This window comes from Oryctolagus cuniculus, chromosome X, assembly GCF_964237555.1.
Source record: "Oryctolagus cuniculus chromosome X, mOryCun1.1, whole genome shotgun sequence".
NCBI classification, from domain to species: domain Eukaryota; kingdom Metazoa; phylum Chordata; class Mammalia; order Lagomorpha; family Leporidae; genus Oryctolagus; species Oryctolagus cuniculus.
Window position 1 is genome coordinate 90,770,889 of NC_091453.1, and position 20,358 is coordinate 90,791,246.

The window sequence follows — 20,358 nt, forward strand, 5'->3', positions numbered from 1 at the left end:
TTTTTTTAATATTACAAAGGAGAGAATGGAGGTATAAAAGTGCAAATATTTTGTATCTCATTGATATCAAATTAGAATAGATAGGAACTAGATTGTCTTAAGTTATTAATTTTAGTCCCCAGGGCAACCACTACGAAAGAAATTCAAAGAAATATTGTAAAAGAAACAAGAGAATTCAGATTTTTTAACATATACACAGAGACAGAAGGAGATAGAGAGAGATCTTCCATCCATGCTGCTTCACTCCTCAAATAGCCACAATAGCTGGGGCTGGACCAAGTGGAAGTCAGGAGCCTGGAACTCTATCCGGGTCTCCCACATGGGTGTCAGCGACTCAAGTACTTAGGCTATCTTCCACTGCATCCCAGGGTGCATTAGCAGGGAGCTGGATCAGAAGTGGAGCAGCCAGGACTCAAACAGGTGCTCATATGGGATGCTGGTGTCACAGGCAGCAGCTTAACCCACTGCACTACAATGCCAGCTCCAAGCATATCTTTCTAAAAAATTAGAATAGTGGATAAGTAGAGGAACAAAAAGACAGATGGCATACAGAAAGCTAATAGCAAAATGGGAAATGTAAACCCTACCTTATCCATGATTTCAATACATATCAATTGAATAAAGACTCCCTTTCAAAAGGCAGATATAAGCAGAATGAATAAAAAAGGCTGATCCAATCCAACATTACAAGAATGCTTTATAACAAGGCAATTCATCAGGATATATAGTTATAAACATACACGAATATAACAATTTAGTCCAAATAACATAAAGAAAAATTGATAGACTATATATCAAGCCATAATAAAATTCCATATATTATGGAACTTCAAAAAGTTCATAGAGAAATGGAATCAAAAGATAAATTTATTTTGGTGCAAACATTTTAAAATTTTTGGATACTTTTTTCATAATTTTCCATGAGCTTTGGAAGACCCCCTCATATGCATGCATTTCAAAATATGTTGCACTGAAAACAAAATTATTTAATTCCATTTTCCATGAACTTTTTGAAGTACTGTAGTACACTTGAAATGATTGAAATTATACAAATACTATCTCTGATAATATTGGAATTATGTAATTATTATAGATCATTATGAATTATTGATAATCAACTACATAAGAAATTCTGGGCATCCTAGAAATACACGGAAGTTTTAAAAATATATGATTAAACAATACATTTCCATGTAGCCAGAAGAAATAATAAAATAAATTTAAAAATACTTTGTAAAACACAATATATCAGAACTTAGAGGCTGGCGCCGCGGTTCAATAGGCTAATCCTCCGCCTGCGGCGCCGGTACACCAGGTTCTAGTCCCGGTCGGGGCGCCGGATTCTGTCCCAGTTGCTCCTCTTCCTGACCAGCTCTCTGCTATGGCCAGGGAGTGCAGTGGAGGATGGCCCAAGTCCTTGGGCCCTGCACCCACATGGGAGACCAGGAAGAAGCACCTGGCTCCTGGCTTCGGATCAGCACGGTGTGCCAGCCGCAGCAGCCATTGGAGGGTGAACCAACGGTAAAGGAAGACCTTTGTCTCTCTCCCTCTCACTGTCCACTCTGCCTGTCAGAAAAACAACAACAACAACAACAACAACAAAAAAAAAAAAAAAAAAAAAAAAACAACTTGGGGCCAGCATTGTGACACAGCAGGTTAAACTGCAGCGCTGCAGGCTGGGGTTTTACCCGCTACGCCACAGATAAGAGTGTCGATTTGAGTCCTGGCTGCTCTGCTTCTGATCCAACTCCCTGCCTAGTACACCTGGTAAGGCAGCCCTGGAAGATGACTCTAAGTACTTGGGCCCCTGTACCCACGTGAGAGATGCAGATGGAGTTCTAGGCTCTTAGGTTCAGCTTGGCCCTGGCTGTTGCTGTAATTTGGGGAGTGATTCAGCAAAAGAATGATCTCTCTCTCTCTCTCGTCATTTTGTCTTTCAAATAAATAAATAAGAAAGTAAGCAAATAAATCTTTTTTAAAAAAAAACTTATGAATTGGGGCCAGGGCTGTGGTGTAGCGGGTAAAGCCGCAGCCTGCAGTGCCAGCATCCCATATAGTTAACGATTCGAGTCCCAGCTGCTCCACTTCTGCTCCAGCTCTCTGTTATGGCCTGGGAAAGCAGTAGAAGGACCCTGCACATGTGTAGGAGACCCAGAAAAAGCTCCTGGCACCTGGCTTTGGATCAGCGCAGCTTCAAACTTGTGGTGAATTGGTTCACTCCCCAATTGGCCACAACGGCCAGAGATGCATTTATCCGAAGTCAGGAGCCAGGAGTTTCTTCCGGGTCTCCCACGCCAGTGCAGGTGCTGTCCTAGGCTGTAGCAGAGAGCTGGATAGGAAGAAGAGCAGCTGGGACTCGAACTGGCACCCATATGGGATGCTGGCGCTGCAGGCTGGGGCTTTGCCTGCTATGCCACAGGGCTGGCCCCAGAGGCTAAGTTTTGAGTGTGGAGAGAGACCAACGAAAACAAGAAGGAAGTTGTTGCAATCAGTTTTGGGTACAGGGACATTGAAGCAGCGGAACCCAAGAGACAATCAGCACAGGAGGACTGCTACAGACGAGGGAATAGCGAGTACACGTACATTTGGGAGTCATCAGTGTTTAGAGAAATGAATGACATCACGCAAGGACAGAGAACCTGTAGACTAAGAGAGAAGAAGTACAGGGAACAGCACCACTCACGGTGACAGCTCAGCTTCCTGGCCAAGCTCTAGAGTCAGGGAGAGCTGGTCTTGCAAGTTGGAATTGGGATTTGGGAGCTGAGCCTCTTGGCAAAGTCAGTTACCCTCTGGGATGAGCAGTCACACCTAGTAGTAATGGGCTTTCTTCAGGAATGCTGTGGGAGGGTGCTGTGAGACGCACTAGCACTACGTAAGGCACCTGGGGTCAGGAAAACTCTTCATTCTCTTATTCTAGGTAATGCCACACCCCGTTTGCTCTTTGTCATATTCCTCCTAATTCACTAAGAGCACCTTCCTGGTCCCTTGAGGCTGGGGGGGGGGGGTAAGTTGGGGCGGGGCGGTGGGCCGAACTCCTGTGACGCGGCACTCATGTGACCAGTAGGGTGCAGACGTGGGCAACAGCCCCCGCGCCCACCCTATGCTCCAGTCCAGGTGCTCGTCCTGTCCCGGCGCCCGCGCAGAACCGGCTCCCTGAGCGGTCCGGGCGGCGGGCGAGCGGCAAAAGGCCCAGGGAGGCGCAGGCCTGGCCCGCGTGCCCGCAGGTCAGTGTGGGGGCGGCCGCCGGCGCGGACCCGGGACGGGGATGGAGGTGATGGCAGCGGGAGCCCTGGCTGCGGAGGCGCAGGGGCAGTGGGAGGAGGGCGCCAGGGAGCGCGCGGCGCCCTGGCCGAGACCCGGGCGGGGGACCTGGCTGCGCGGGCAGCCGCCCTCTCGACCCCCTCTGCTCCCCCATCCCTTTGAGAGCGGGCTGGGGAGGGGGCGCCCTGCAGTGCGACAGTGGGACGCGGGCACCCTGGCCACAAGCCCCCCCGCAGCCTCTGCGCCTCTGACGACGCACGGACCTCGGCGAAGAGGGCGCAAAGGGGCAGGCTGCTTCCCGCGGAGGGGGCGCGGGCGCCGCACGCAGCCGGGCAGGCCTCCCGGCGTGCTGCCCGAGGCCCGAAGAGACATGGCGGCCGGGGTGCGGGGGAAGCAGGGGAGGGGGGCGTGGGGTGAGCAGGCCCGGATCGTGCCCAGGACCGAGGCTCTGCGAGTCCGCGGAGCGCGCAGTCCCCGCCCCTGTGCCCTGGCTGTCCGCAGGTCTGCGCGTCGGTGGTGGCCAGCGCCCCGGGAGGCCTGAGAGGAGGAGCCAGCTGCGCGGAATCCCTGCAGGTCAGCGGCAGGGGAGGCTCGGGCGGGGACCCCGAAGGGTCGCCGGCGCGCAGGGCACGGCCTGGGCCGAATGCGGGCCCGCCGCCCGTGTGCCCTCCGCCTCACCGCGCGGGCGCCCTGCCCCGCCGGGCCGGTGTGGAGCAGGTGGTAGTGCCTGCCACTGGGTGGTTGGCTCAGGCGTGCGGAGCGAGGGGTGTGCAGGCGGCGCACCGGGAGGCCCGGCCAGGCGAGGGGCCCCCTCCCAGGGCGCGAGATGAAGTCGGATGCGCACCTGCCTCTGTGCCCACGTCCTGAGTCTCCCCCATCTCCTCTTTGTCTCCTCCCCTCCGCCCCTACCCCCAGCACAGGACAAGGAAGAGGCATCGCAACATGGAAACAGCCCGCAATAGGAAGGAGGGACAGGTGGAAAGCGAGGGACAGCCGGGAGACGAAGTGGAGCCCGAAGACGAAGAGAAGTCCGACGAGGAAGGAAAGTGGCATGCGGAGGAGCCTGGCGGGGGCCAGGGCCAGCTGGCGGAGGAGGGCGGGCCGGGCGCGGAGGGGCCAGCGGCCGAGGCGGCCAAGCCCCCCGCCGAGGGCCCGCCCGCAGCCCCCGCGCCGCCGGAGAGCGAGCCGCGCGCCGCCGAGAAGCGCCCGGCCGAAGACTACGTGCCCCGGAAAGCCAAAAGGAAAACGGACCGGGGCACGGACGACTCCCCCAGGGACTCGCACGAGGACTTCCAGGACCGGCACCTGGGCAGCGAGGAGACGCTGCGGGAGTGCGCCGACGCGGCCAGGGCTCAGGAGGAGCTGAGGAAGAAGCAGAAGACGGGCGGTTTCCACTGGATGCAGAGGGAGGCTCAGGATCCGTTCGCCCCGAGGGGCCAGCGGGGCGTCAGGGGGGTCCGGGGCGGCGGGAGGGGCCAGAGGGGCTTCCACGACATCCCGTACCTGTGACCCTGGGCCTTGCGCTCTGCGCCCCGAATGTTGCCGGCCCCGTTTTTCCTGCGCGAAGTCGCCAGGCCCTGGGCTTCAATCTTAAGCTGATCACTTTGCTTTAGGTGTCGCGCGCCCGACCAGCAGCCTTTCGACCCACCCACAGCGCTCTGTCTTTCGGTAGAGGATTAATGCCCCTGCGCATGTACCTTGTAAAATAACAATAAAAACGTTTGCAGAACCGCGCACGTGGTGCCAGCCCATTGCTCCGGTGTACTTCATGTCAGTGTGTTTGCATACAACATCTGTGCACGGGAAAACTTGGAAAATGTGCACGCGCACAAGCAGGCTGTCCGTCTTCCTGAATGGTGGCTGAGACCGGGTCTTACCTGCTCAGAAATGAGCCAGCTCACCTGCTGGTTAGGCCCCTCCATGCCAGCCATTGTTCCGCTGGGGGGCCGTTCCTGGGTCCCCCCTGGCGAACCAGGTCAGTGAGCACCGCTGCCCGCTTCTCCTGGGGCCTCGCCCATCCTCCGGCTCCTCCGTGTGTGATTCCCTTGCTTTCCTTTGCTTACTCAGCTCCACTTTTTCCTAAGGATGTGGGTTATGTTTGTCACAATAATTAAGAAAACTAAAGCCAGAAAAACAACGTACGATAAGCAATTAAACTGTTCAAGGTGCTTGTGAGAACAATGAAGACACTTAAAATCCCCGTGGTCAGAACATCCAACGATAAGTAAAATTCCCATTACCTCTGGGACTCGCAGCTAGAGCAGCAGCCAGGCTTGTGACAGATCTCTTGTTAAGGGTAAGTCTTGCCATCCATGAAACACAGATAGTACTTTCTCGCAGGACGGCCCGGTCAATTAGACAAGGTACTGAGGGCGTGGGCTATGTTGTAACCTGGCCCTCACCAGACAGCTGCAAGTAGAATGGCTCCTACACTACCATGCATTAGCAGGATCCTTGGGGGAGGGCTGGGGCTGTGCCCCAGAACCAGACCAGACAGCTGAGAGGTAGGTGCTACTCTATTCTGGGTACTTCCAAGTCTATAGGAAACTGTGCCCTTGTCCCTGGGCTCTTCACACTTCGCTGAAAGAGGCCTCAAGTTGCCAAAGCCCTGTTGATTTTTCTGGAGTCACTGGTGAGCCAATGTCCACCCACCCTTGACCCCTTTAGAAGTGGAGAAAACCCTCTCCTCACTTTAATCACCAGTTACCCATGGATAACTAACTCTCTGCTACTACTTAAGCCCCAATTAACACCTGGCGGGCAAGATCACGGGAATGCTGTTGGAGATGGACAACTCGGAGCTGCTGCACATGCTGGAGTATCCCGAGTTTCTCCGCTCCAAGGTGGAGGAAGCTGCGGCAATCTTACAAGGTCATCACGCCAAGAAGTAAGCTGCCCAGAAGGTGGGCGCTGTTGCTGCCACTACCTCTTAGACATGGAAAAACCGATTCAAAAGCCAAATAACCGCTCGTGGAGTTCAGCTCAGGGTTTGAAGACTTCGTAGCTTGTCCTATGGACCTCAACACTAAGAACCACATTTTGCAAATTTAATAGGTCATTTTATATCAAAAGGTCAATTAATAAAGCACCTAGAATTTTTCAATAAAAAAAAATACACACACCCACATGTGTGTATTTTGTTAATTTGTATGCTTTCACATTCATAAATGTTCTCCTCAGTAAATTCAGGTATTGCAGGCGAGGTCATGAAAGAATGCCCACTATGATGGAGGCTGTGCTAATATCCAGGTTAATATCCTGTTTGAAGAGTCGCTCTCCTACCTTGAGTTCACTCCCAGGAAGTTATCATCAGACACCACCTTAGACGCTCAGCAGAACCTTTAGAACATTTGAATTTTAAAGCCTCACAGTGAATCCATTGTATTTTGTGGGTAGGTACCACCTGAGAGCTAATTAAAAATGCAGAATTCCAGCTGCTGCATCAAACCCACTACTTTTTTTAACCAAGATCCCGAGCTAATTCCAATGCGCATTGAAGTTTAAGAAGTACATAGATGGACTGATGGTGTGGCTCAGCGGGTTATGCTGCAGCCTGCAGCATCAGCATCCCATATGGGCCCCAGTTCGAGTCCTGGCTGCTCCACTTCCAATCCAGCTCTCTGCTATGGCCTTGGGAAAGCAGTAGAAAATGGCCCAAGTCTCTGGACTCCTGCACCCAATGGGAGACAACAAAGAAGATCCTGACTCTTGGCTTCGGCCTGGCACCGCCCTCATCATTACTGCCATTTGGGAGTGAACTAGCGGATGGAAGATCTTTCTGTCCACCCTTCTCTCTCTAACTCTACCTTTCAAATAAATAAGTCTTAAAAGATACTAATAATTTAAAAAGAAGCACATAGATAATCTTTTCAGGCTGCTTACTCTCACCTTCACATGAAATATGTGCCCAAAATTGTGTATGTGTGTGTGTGTATATATATATAACACACATCACTGATGATTAGAATTAGACTGATATTTTTCAAGCTGTGCTTGTCCCTCCCCCATGCAAAATAGAACTTGAAATCTTAATTCAATGCGTCAAGGTCTGTAATTTTTTTAATGAAATAAGACAGAATAGAGTCAAATAGAGACAAGTAAAAAGTAACAAATTGCCTCGCAAGTAGCTAGGATGAATATTTTGTAAAATCTGTATTTCAGTTAGGTATGTGTGCACTGAGTTGTGATGGAAAAATGCATTTCTTTTTTTAAAAAAGATTTATTTTATTTATTTGACAGAGTTACAAAGAGAGGTACACACACACACACACACAGAGACAGAGAGAGAGAGAGAGAGAGAGAGAGGTCTTCCATCCGCTGACAAGTGATAGATATTTAATAAAAAGTGAGTCAGGAGCTCTTCCTTGAGTTCTCCAAGTTTAGTGCCTGTCTACAAAAAGAACCCTGGACAAGCAACTTAAATTGTCCAACAGGTTCTACTTACAATCACAAAATAGAGTCATTGGTTTTATATGTTGGACAGGGCCTGTTGTAATTTGCAGTCAATGCTGTTATTATTAAAGACTATATACTTAGCAGCACCAAGGAGAGTTCCTAGGGTGGTACTTCTCAACCCCAGGAAGACAGGCTCTGCAAAGTGAAACCGAACAGCTCTAGAAGTTGTACTCTAAAAAGATCCAGTGGAGTACATGCCACAGGAGCAGAGCCTCACAAAAGAACAGAAGCATGCCTGCCAGGGTCGGGGACCAGATAGATGAACACATACTACAGACGATTTTGTTCCACTTAGCTTGGATTTGGGAGACAACATATATCATCTTGGGTTGCGCTTGGACTCCATATGGTTTCCAGTTTTGAGAGGTACCCAGAACAAGGAAAAGATCTAGAGTAGGTCCAGACTGTAGTTTTCCTTTGATGCCTCAGCCTCATGACCCTGCAGATCCATTTGTATTATGTCTGTGTTAAAGAAGTTGCATGAAATCTTAGAAAGCTCCAATAGTAGAATTAGAGTAACCATACCTAGAGCTTTGGAGAAAAACCATGCCCTCTTCTCTTGGCAACTAGTCTAAATTTGAGAAATTGCTCTTGGCTTGCTATCAGACTCTGGTAGAAATTTAATACCCAACAATGAGGTATTAATTTTGGAGGAATCATTCACCCACTATAAACTTGTTTCTGGGGCAGCGTTTTGGAGTAGTGGGTTAAGCCATTGCCAGCAATGCCAGTATCCCATATGGGTACCAGTTTGAGTCCAGGCTGCTCCACTTTCAATCCAGCTTCCTATTAATGTGCCTTGGAAAGCAGAAAACGGTCCAAGTGTTTGGGCCTCTGCCACCTACGTAGGAGACCCAGATGAAGTTCCAGGCTCCTATCTTTGGCCTGGTGCAGCCCCAACTACTATAGCCATTTGGGAAGTGAACCTACAGAGGGAAGACCTGTGTGTGTGTGTGTGTGTGTGCTTTTCTCTCTCTCTCTCTCTCTCTCTCTCTCTAACTCTGCCTTTTAAGTAAATAAATAAATCTTTAAAAATTTTTGAATAATAAAGGTTTATTTGGATACCAGCTTTCCACTATTAATTGCGATGGTGTTAAAATGCCAGGCCTAAGTAAGTCAAGCAGGGACAAGTAAATTACATGTGCAGTTGGCTCAGACTCCTTTGGTACTTACTCCTGATAAGTCATTACCTCTCTCTCAACCTGCGTGTCATGCGTGGCCTTGTGGAGAGTTCCTCATACTCATTACAACTTAGAAAAAGATGGATAAAACAATAGCCCAGCTCGTGTATATATCTTGCTGATATGTTGATAGGTGCAAATTGATGGCTGCTACACTATGGGCTCACCCAGGGAAGAACAATGGGAAATAGACATGGTACCAGTAGCAGGATTTTGTATGGTTCATATGGCTGTCTATTTTGTTTAATAGCTATCATGAATAGAAGTATGTATCTACTCTGCCTGATGAGGAATGTCTAAAAGACTTGCTGGACAGGGATTTGGAGAGAATTAAATTGGAAAATTAATTCCTAAAAGGTCTGAGGAATAAGTTTGCAGATGGGCACTCAAAAAGGGCACAGATAGTAAAGATATTTGTATTTCATGATACAATGGTTTACTATTGCATACTTAGCAATTTAACAAAACACACATTTATTTATTTATTAATATTTATTTGAGAAGTAGAGTTACAGACTGTGGGGGAGAGAGAGAGGTATTCCACCTGCTGGTTTACCCCAAAAATGGCCACAGTGACTAGAGCTGGGCCAATCCAAACCCAGGCCAGGAGCTTCTTCCAGGTTTCCCACATGGGTACAGGGGCCCAAACAGTTGGGCCACCTTCTGCTGTTATCTCAAGCCATCAACTGAGAGCTGGATCAAAAGAGGAGCAGCAGGGATTCAAACAGGTGCCCATATGGGATGCTGGCACCACAAAGGGAGGCTAAACCTATTACGCCACAGCACCAGCCCCAAAACACACACTGATTAGCTCACAGTTCTTGAGATCAGAAGTACGGCACGGCATAACTGTGTTCTCTGCTCAGGTCTCATAAGCCTGAGTTCTGATCTGGAGGCTGTAGTGGAAAATCTGCTTCCAAGATCATTCAAATTGTTTTCAGAATTCAGTTCCTGTGCTGTCTATAATTGTCTGGCTATAAGCCCAGCTGTTTTCAGCTCATAGGGGCTGCTTGCATCCCTTATCATATAGCTCCTTCCAGTCTTTAACGTGGAATAGCACATTGACTCCTCACGTTTCTAATCTCTGACTTGTCTGTCTCTGTTTAGACTCTTATTTAAAGGATGATGTAATTAGGCCATTAGGTCACCCAGATAATCATTCTAGGTGAAGACCAATTAATTTGAGATCCTAATTACACTTGCAAAATCTCTTCACAGCAATGCATAGATAAGTATTTTATAAGTTGAGGCAAGGTATGCATACACTATGGGCTGGTAATGTGGGAGAGCTTTCTTAGAATATTGCCTACAGTGGTCTGGCTTCTAGTCCCCAAATTTCATGTCCTTCTCAAATGCAAAACACATTTAACTCTTCCCATGATTCCCAAGAATCCCATTCCATTACAGCATAAACCCAAAAATCAAAATAGCGTCACTTAAATACCCTCAACCAGATGTGGATGCAAATCTTGAACATAATCCAAGAAGCAGAGGCCCTGAAAACATTTCTCTCCACCTATGGATCTGAAATGGAGATAAATTCTCTGCCTGCAAAATTCCCAACATACGATGATGAGAAAGACACAAAATAACAGTTACAAACAAAGATGGGTGAAATGGAAGAAAAAAAAAAGGCCATTGGTCCCCAAAAAACTATTTTTATTAAGTGTTAGGGCCTGAGACCAATCCTTTGTGGCTCTCAGGTTTATCCCCTGTTCTCTTGGCTCTGTCCTTTGGACTCAGCTCTGAACTCTGAACTCTTGTTTCTACCCTCTGAGTAATCTTTTCTTTTCCATTACAGGTAGCTTATGTTCCCAGATGAAAAGGTTTATCAAATCATTTCCTAACAGAAGAATTTTGGAGCTCTGACATCTTTTCTTTTTTTTGGTAAAGATTTTATTTATTTATTTACAAGTCAGAGTTACACAGAGAGAGGAGAGGCAGAGAGAGAGAGAGAGAGAGAGAGAGAGAGAGAGAGCCGTCTTCCATATGATGGTTCACTCCCCAATTGGCTGCAATGGCCAGAGCTGTGCTGATCCGAAGCCAGGAGCTAGGAGCTTCCTCTGGGTCTCCCATGTGGGTGCAGGGGCTCAAGGACTTGGGCCATCTTCTACTGCTTTCCCAGGCCATAGCAGAGAGCTGGATTGGAAGTGGAGCAGCCGGGTCTTGAACCAGCACCCATATCGGATGCCGGCGCTTCAGGCAGGGGCATTAACCCACTGCGCCACAGTGCTGGCCATGTCTGACATCTTTTCATTTTGTCTCTTTCATTACAAATTGGCAATGTTTCTGATGATATAATTTTCCTAAGAATCTCATGAATCTTGCATAAATTGTCCTCGATTTTACTCCATTGAAGAAAATTCACACTTGCAAATACTTTTGAGATCATCCCCCCCCCCCCCCCCCCCGTTTTTAGCTCCTGGTGAAGTAGCTGAGTGTGTGGCTTCTCTTAGCTCCTAAAAGTTGTGCACATTCCTTGACACACAGTAGCTGCCATATTCAAGTCAGCAGTGATACAATGAATCCTTGTGCCCCAAATATCTGACTTCTCTGTCTCTGACCCTTAGAGTCCCTAAGCATCCTAAAGACTAGATGGTTTGGGCCGGCGCTGCCGCTCACTAGGCTAATCCTCCGCCTTGCGGCGCTGGCACACCGGGTTCTAGTCCCGGTCGGGCCGCCGGATTCTGTCCCGGTTAACCATCTTCCAGGCCAGCTCTCTGCTGTGGCCAGGGAGTGCAGTGGAGGATGGCCCAAGTGCTTGGGCCCTGCACCCCATGGGAGACCAGGATAAGTACCTGGCTCCTGCCATCGGATCAGCGCGGTGCGCCGGCCGCGGTGCGCTGGCCACAGCGCACCGGCCGCGGCAGCCATTGGAGGGTGAACCAACGGCAAAAGGAAGACCTTTCTCTCTGTCTCTCTCTCTCTCTCTCACTGTCCACTCTGCCTGTCAAAATTTAAAAAAAAAAAAAAGAAAGAAAAAAAATTTAAAAAAAAGACTAGATGGTTTGGTTGAGAGAAAATGTGAGTTATATTTTTAATCTCTTTTTCTAAAAAAGATTTATTTATTTATTTGAAAATTAGAGAGTTACACACAGAGAGAAGGAGAGACAAAGAGAGAGAGAGAGAGAGAGAGAGAGAGGTCTTCCATCTACTGGTTCACTCCCCAATTGGCCACAATGGCCAGAGCTGCACCAATCTGAAGCCAGGAGCCAGGAGTTTTCTCCGTGTCTTTCCATGCGAGTGCAGGGGCCCAAGGACTTGGGCCTTCTTCCACTGCTTTCCCAGGCCATAGCAGAGAGCTGGATCAGAAGTGGAGCAGCCAGGACTCAAACCGGCGCCCATATGGGATGCTGGCACTGCATGCGGCAGCTTTACCCACTATGCCACAGTGCTGGCCCCTATTTTTCATCTCTTGAAAATGAAAAATTAACTTTGTGTGACAGAGTACTGTGACTTTCTTATCTTTCTGAGGTTTCAGAAAAGGAAAGTGCCAAGACCATACACTGTAGCACAGTATAGGAATTTCCAAAATCATTAAATCCTAGTTGCATTTTTGTTTAAAACACATTCCCTCAATTTATCATTTTGCTATAAACAGCAAGAAGAACTCAGGCCAAACCTCAGAACTCTGCTTGAAAATCTCCTCAGCTAAATGTCCAAGTCCATAGCTTACAAGTTTTTCTTTCCATGTAACAATAGGAGATAATTTTTTTAATCCTTATGCACTACACATATAAGGATCTCCTTTCCTGCCATGCCCGATAATGTGCTTCTCACATCCTTATGGCCCCTCTTAAGCAGGGTATTTAAGGCACTTTTTACTTACTGTTGGACAAGGTAATCATGCTCCTGCCAGTTACCCAAGCCTCTACCCAATTCCCGTTTCCCAAGCCACTCTGACAGTTCTCAGGTGTTTGACACTTTCAGTACCAAAATCTATACTGATATTCTATTACTATATAAGAAATCAATTCAAATTTCATAGTGTAAATCAATGAGCACTTATTACCCGACAGTTCTGTGGGTCAAAACTTTGACACAGCATGGCAGTATTTTCTTTTCAGGGCATTACAAGGCTAACATCAAATTATCAGCTAAACTGAGTTCATACTGGAGATCTTAAGGGGAAATGTACTATCAAGTTCATTCCTATTGGTAGAATTCAGTTCCTGTACCATGGGTCTGAGGTCCCCAATTAGGATAGATCACCTTAATTCAATTTGGGATTGATTTTATTTAAAGATTTAAAGCTGGACTTTGGATCTTATGAGGGCAACTTTATTTTCCATTCACCTTTATTCCTAGAGCATAGCAAACTCAAGGATGCATGTACTAGGACTTCCTCTTTAGAAACTGAGCTTCAGTTTCTGTGCCCCAGCCTCTTGAGACTCTTGAAAGCTCTACTCACTTCCCAGACTAATTTCCCCACCTTTCCTATCAAAAAGTGCCTCAAGCAAAGAGTTGTATCACTTCTGCAGGCTTCTTTTACTCTTGGAGATTTTGGTCACATACATCTCCGCAGCCTGGTTACATTTCCAGTGTCTTCAAGCAACTCGTTTTTGTCCAGCTTTTTCTAGTAGTCCCTCACAGGAGGGTTTGCTATGAAAAGCTAATCTACCATTACTGAAAGCCTAACTTTTTTGGCTTCCCAATTATTAAGAATTTTTCTTGCCATAATAGATGCCCCCTGATGATTGTTAAGTGAGAAACAAATGTCTTGGCCCTCTGCCCATCCTGTAAGCAGCCCATGCACATATCTTTCCCCCAGATCAGCTTATCACCAATTTTTCATGTTTCTTCTTTCCAAGTCCCTGAGAAGGCAGCCCAACCATTTATAATTGCTCATAAATCAGTCTATCTCTCTTTTCATATCAAGTGAACAACAAGATACCCATCTAAATTTCTGCCCATGATGATGATTTCTCTTTGCCACTGCCTTTCAGGCCTATTGCTAAGTGAAATTAGAGTACAACAGCCCTCCTTTTCCAGGATTTCTGCATACCATGGATATCCAGACCCACACTTTTCCTCCTCTTTTCTCTAGTCACAGTGAATGTCCTACTAGACAGAAAATATGAGTTGGTTGATAGGTGGCCAACCAAATCAAGAAGTACCTTGAGAGTCTGAACATCCTGCTTGTTTCACTTTCTTGTACCTTGTAGTCATGCTTAGGTTCAGTAAGCTATGTGTATCATTCTCATCCTAAGATGGAATACTGCCTTCACATCTAGTCCTATGGTTTGATGGATTAAATAGTTACGAGCTCAATTCATGGTAAGCAATTTGAGATACATTATCACTTGGAATTCCACAGACAGATGTTTGGTCCCTGCCAACACCCAGGAGAGATTTTTCAAATAGAGAACAATTTGTGCCTTATTTTCTCCGTCATCCCATCTCCATAAGTGCCCTTATATGGTCATTGGTTGTGATATGTGATATCATTTGAGATGTCCACAAATTAGCATTAATTCAGGGCCTTTAACCGATAATTCCTAAGGTCTTGGTACTTCCCCTTCTGTCTGCAGGTCCCACTGAGGAAGATTTAAAGTAAAATTCATAATATATTAACAGTGACTATAGGAGCCTACCTTACAGGCATCCCACCTTCCCTTCAGTTGGGTAAGAGGTTGACAAATCCCACTGCAGCAACTCAAGCTTTGTTTCCTAGCAAACCTAGAATATTTTTCTACTTGAATATACCAGACAGTATTCAATAGGCTGCCCAATTATTTCACTTTTAGGCATGATTTGATTAGCCATCACCACAAATCACTGTGGATCAAAATCTTCTAATTACCATTTCATTACTGGGGGTACTTTCAGCACCTTGTCTCAGATAGTTAAGCCCTGTCACCTGACCTCCACTACTCAGGGACACCATAATTCATGTTAATATTGGGTAGTACAATTTTACTGCATCTTTCTCCATCATTGTCTCCAACCTACAGAGCACAAGCCCACAGAGATCTTCAAGGAGACTGGCGACCCTCTCACCAATGCACTTCCTAATGCCTTGGAATATGTCTTCACAAATTCCCCTACCCCATAGATCAGGGTACCATGCCTTCCTTACTAATGTTCTCACTTTACTACAAAAGCCTCAGCAGGTGGAACATTAAATCAACAGTGGAACTGCAACACTATGAAAACCAACCTAGGCTAGGCTTACAGCTGTATCTGCCCTAAGATGAGGGGCTCCTTCAAGCCTGCCATGGAGGCTTTCTGGTGCTCTACATGTGTCTATAGCTCCCAATGTCCTCTTTATCCTATCCTACTGTTTAGGGTCATCAGATTAACAGAAGTGACTCAGGAATCTTTTTGATAATTGTTTTTACACCAGTGCTTAAGTGACATAGCCACTTGATATTCTAAAGCTTTGATTCCACTTGCACTTCTATTCCATGCCACCAATAGTGTTTACTTGAGTAATGATACCGCTACCTGCCATGTGTTACCAGTCACCCAGGGGAGGGAGGGCGGTGGCCGGAGTGAGTCTCGTGGGTTCTTTTCCTCAGCTTAGTATAGAAATGAAAAGTGGGGAAACAATTTGCAAAGAGGCAGAAACTTTTATTTGATGGAAAAGAAACTTTTATTCAATTGGCAAGAGACAGAGAAACCATCTGGTCTGAGAGGAGAGCAGGCGGAGAGCCTGAGAGGGACACTGGCTTTGAGGAAATGTCCTGAGTTTTTAAGGCATTACTGTCTGTACATTGGGTTACCCTATTGGGGGTACCCATTGCAAAAGGGGTTTCCTGTACATGTGTTGATTGCCTTGGGGTTCATGGAGATAGTGGGGATCTCCTGGAGACAGTCTCTTTAGGGGCTCAGCCCTCCACTCCTCTGCTAGCTCTGGGTGCAGCCACCCTGGAGGTGTGATTTAAAGGTGCAGGGTCACACATGCAGCACAGGAAGCTGTTAGTGGGGGAGATGCTGGTGGGTCTGGAGACAGGCTTTCCAGCCCAGCTGACAGCCTGCTTGTGAAAGACATTCTACCTGTGTCTGAGGGGCCCACAGACCCCAAGCCCCACTGGACAGCCTCAACATGAACCCATGAATTTCTTCTTTTTTTAAGATTTATTTATTTATTTGAAAGGCAGAGTTACAGAGAGGCAGAGAGAAAGAGAGGTCTTCCATCCACTGGTTCATTCCCAGATGGCCACAATGGCTGGAAATGCACTGATCTGAAACCAGGAGCCAGGAGCTTCTTCCGGGTCTCCCACATAGGTGCAGGGGCCCAAGGACTTGGGCCATCTTCTACTGCTTTCCCAGGCCACAGCAGAGAGCTGGATGGGAAGTAGAGCAGCCAGGACTCAAACCGGCACTCATATGGGATGCTGGCCAGAGAATCTTTTCTAATACTTGCCTCCCATTCTCTTGACTCCTATTGTAAGACTACTCGTTTCCTCCTCAGATAAATAAACAACCCAATTCCTGGGGTAACTTCTGAGAAGTACATGGCAGGAAACAGGGAATATAAACACAATGGAAAATTTGAGTGTAGTTTTTTCTTTTTTTTTTCTAGAAATGAAAAAGCATTTTATATGTTTTATCTAAAAAAAAACTAAAATTTAGAATGTGTTGACTAGGTTTTTCTATGCATTTCATTTGCATAATGACTGATCATACCTTTCTATAAGGGGTTGCTCAGGAAGTAAAAAAAGGAAAAGAGTTGGGGCCGCACTGTGGCATAGCGGATAATGCCACTGTCTGCAGGGCCGGTGAGAGACCTGAGCCTGGATCAAGGTGCAGCTATTTTAAAATAGGCCTCCATCTTGTAACTCGGCCTGACCGGGCCCTGAACCCTGAGCCAGAAGCTCCTAAAAATAAATAAATGAACTCCCCTTGCAATAAACTCCCCTAGCAACAGCCAATCAGAAGATAGCAGGGAAATACCTAAAGTTCCGGGTGTCTTTTCAGGCAGTTAAGGTGATTGATAACATCCTGGGACCCTGCAGTTTGGCATGTACACCCTAGTGGCACGGACCCTATACTTTAGCCAATCAATTTAAAAGGCATCAACTCCAAAGCCATCCAAACACCTTTACTAGGTCCATTCCCGCCACTGGATGCACTAATCAGTTCTCAGAGATGTTCTTTAAATTTCCCGTGGAATGAGATGATTTGATAAATGGTACTATAATGTATAGAATGTCTCTAAAAACCCTATAAAAACCCTGTTAACTGAAGAGTCGGGGCTCTCAACCAGATCAGCTGTGTCAGTGATAGTTGAGAGTCAAGGCCTGGACCTGCGATAAAACTCTCATATGCTTTACAGTGGTATTGGCTCCTTAGTGGTCTTTGCAGACAATCTAACTGGGCATAACACCAGCATCCCATATGGGCACCGGTTTGAGTCCTGGCTGTTCCACTTCCGATCCAGCACTCTGCTGTGGCCTGGGAAAGCAGTGGAAGATGGCTCAAGTCCTTGGGCCCCTGCACCCACATGGGAGACCCGGAATAAGCTCCTGGCTCCTGGCTTTGGATAGGCACAGTTCCTGCCATTGCGACCAGTTGGGGAGTCAACCAGCAGATGGAAGACCCCTCTCTCTCTCTCTCTGCCTCTCCTTTCTCTGAGTAACTCTGACTTTAAAGTAAAATAAATAAATCTTAAAAAACAAAACAAAACAAAACAAAGGAAACCAGTAACAGTCTCCAGGCTATTTGCATGAGCAAACAATTGAGGTGAGGAAGCAAGTGTCACCTTTCTACTCAGCTCCCACCCCCCTTTTTTGTTTTTACTGGAAGCATTTTTGAATAACAATGAATTAGGTTTGAATATAAAAAAGCTATCTTACCATCTAATTCAGGACTTGTTTCTTTCAAGACCTGGCACACAAAGGATAATAATTAACCCTTATCCACAGGGATACTGTGATAGAAGTCAAAGATCACCCATAAATGTCATTTGCAATCTCTGGGCAAAGACATAACCATTTGTAAAACGAGGTGATTGAACCAGGTGTCTGTCTTGTTCCCATCCAACCCATCAAACTAGCTACCAAGCTCAGGTCTTCTATAGCATAAGGACTTGTCCTCTCTGCTAAATGTAGAGCAAAGGAGAAAGCCCATTGTACTGTGACACTGTTAGGTAGGAAGTCAGATTTAGCCTAAGTGTGTGGGAGACAGGCCTGAAGACCAGCACCTACTGCAGAAGCTTCAGAAGCCCAGCGTCTTGCACTTCAAAGTCCTGCCCGGACCCTGATAACCTCCCAGGTGGTCCCAGCCCTTCCCCTAAGGGAAGCTCCTAGGAGAATTCTCTGTCCTCAGGACCAAAGGGGTTACTTGATAACGTGGGGAAATAAAACCTTCTCAGACAAGCCTTAAGGGAAGCTCCCTCACTCTGCAAATCTGGGGAGGAATTTGCTAATTTTCACCCAACAGACTCTCCATCCTTTGTCCTGGAGGAGAGGGGGAGGTAGGTAAACAGACTCCCTTAAAAACCTGGGGAGTCCAAATGGACTGCGCACTCAGCCCTCTGCCTCTCTGCTGAGCCGCCAACATGGCCTGCCCAGGTGTATTCTCTCCATTCAACCATGTAACCTTGCTCTCCCCCAGTCCAAGGGACTGGGCACTCTCTCTGTCACTTCCGTTCTGACAGATGCCCTATCCCCAATGAAGCCTTGTCACTTTGCTTTCTGTCTCACGCATGAATTCTTTCTTGCGTTGTTAGGTAAGAAGTCAGTTATGAGCTTATGTGTGTGTGACATAAAGGCCTAAAGAGAAGACATCTATGTCCAGCATATGCATCTGCATCTCAAAGTCATCCTGACAATGTTTCAGGGGAAGCCCAGTATTCACATTCTGCCCTGCCCCCTTCTACCTGATAACCTTCCAGGTGGAGGTCCCGCCCCTTCTGCCTGACAAATTTTCCACAATCTCCCAGATGCAGCCCAGTATCTGCATTTCAAACACCCTGCTCCGGATCCCCATTCTCCAGGGGGTCTTGCTCACCCTTCCTCTAAACTCATGGTGGCACCAGCTAGCCTTCCTCCTGTCTGATACCTTCAGGGGAAAACTCAGAAGTTTTTCCATTTACATCCAAAAAGCCCTTTGTTCCAAGAGGAGCAGAGGTAGGGGAAGCAAGACCCATCTCCTTAAAAACCCCCAGCCTCAACTGGACTGCGCACTCAGCCCTCTGCCTCTCTGCTGAGCCGCCCGCCTGGTCTGGTCAGGTGTAATCTCTCCACTCAACCATGTAACCTTGCTCCTTCCCCCCAACCCCACCCCCAGTCTGAGCAACTGCACTCTCTCCCAGGTCCTGTCTGGAGAGGTGCCCATCCGTTCTTACGGATGTCCCTTCCCTAATAAACTTTACTACTTTTACTTTCCACTACTCTGTCTCACGCCTGAATTCTTTCTTGTGCGAAGACAAGAACTCTGCAATTTCTCCAGTAACAGCGTGAAGAAAGGAACTCCTCTGCTTCCACGGTCTTCCCTCTGGTAACAACAACACATTCTGTATAAAAAATAGCTATGTTGGGATTAAAGTAGATAAGTAATCAAAAATTTTACTATGCTTGTGGGGCTCATTAATATCCTTTTTTATATTTATATATGCTGTAAATCTGTGGCAAATTATGGTCTCAAATACATGAACCAAGACTTTCCTTCTGGTTGGGATACAAAATGTGAAAGTAAGCCTGATGAATTGCTTCCTCAATCCTGAGAGTCTATAATCTGCACCCATAATACCTCTTTTTTTTTTTTACAGGCAGAGTGGACAGTGAGAGAGAGAGACAGAGAGAAAGGTCTTCCTTTGCCGTTGGTTCACCCTCCAATGGTTGCTGCGGCCGGCGCACCGCGCCTATCCGAAGGCAGAAGCCAGGAGCCAGGTGCTTATCCTGGTCTCCCATGGGGTGCAGGGCCCAAGCACTTGGGCCATCCTCCACTGCACTCCTGGGCCACAGCAGAGAGCTGGCCAGGAAGAGGGGCAACCGGGACAGAATCCGGTGCCCTGACCGGGACTAGAACCCGGTGTGCCGGCGCCGCTAGGTGGAGGATTAGCCTAGTGAGCTGTGGTGCCCGCCCGCCCCCATAATACCTCTTCATCGGACATTTTTTCTAGGTCATCTGGACAAGGGCATTTCTTGTCTCAAGGAGGCTCTCAAGTGATTTTCTGAAAGATTTATTTATTCATTTGAAAGTCAGAGTTAGAGAGAGAGAGAGAGAGAGAGAGAGAGAGAAAAGGAGAGGCAGAGAGAGAGAGAGAGAGAGGTCTTCCATCTGCTGGTTCATTCCCCAATGGGCTGCAATGGCCGGAGCTGTGCCAATCCGAAGCCAGGAGCCAGGAGCTTATTCCGGGTCTTCCATGTCAGTGTGGGGGCCCAAGGACTTGGGCCATCTTCTACTGCTTTCCCAGGCCATAGTAGAGAGCTGGATCGGAAGTGGAGCAGCCAGGTCTCAAACTTGTGCTCATATGGAATGCTGTTACTGCAGATGGCGGCTTTACCTGCTA

The 20,358-nt window shown here is 47.4% G+C and overlaps 1 protein-coding gene across 2 annotated transcripts; it reads left to right on the forward strand.

The window, feature by feature from the left end:
• The first annotated feature begins 3,049 nt into the window (after positions 1–3,049).
• On the forward strand, positions 3,050–4,994 carry TCEAL6 (transcription elongation factor A like 6). 2 transcript variants are annotated; one of them, XM_017349654.3, is made up of 3 exons: positions 3,050–3,224; positions 3,763–3,834; positions 4,177–4,994. In XM_017349654.3, exon 3 carries the CDS (start codon positions 4,204–4,206, stop codon positions 4,768–4,770), a length of 567 nt encoding a protein of 188 aa, XP_017205143.2. In that variant the 5' UTR covers positions 3,050–3,224; positions 3,763–3,834; positions 4,177–4,203; the 3' UTR covers positions 4,771–4,994. The 2 variants fall into 2 exon arrangements, with proteins under 2 accessions (XP_017205143.2, XP_017205144.2); XM_017349655.3 differs by having other exon boundaries at positions 4,182–4,994.
• The last annotated feature ends 15,364 nt before the right edge of the window (positions 4,995–20,358 follow it).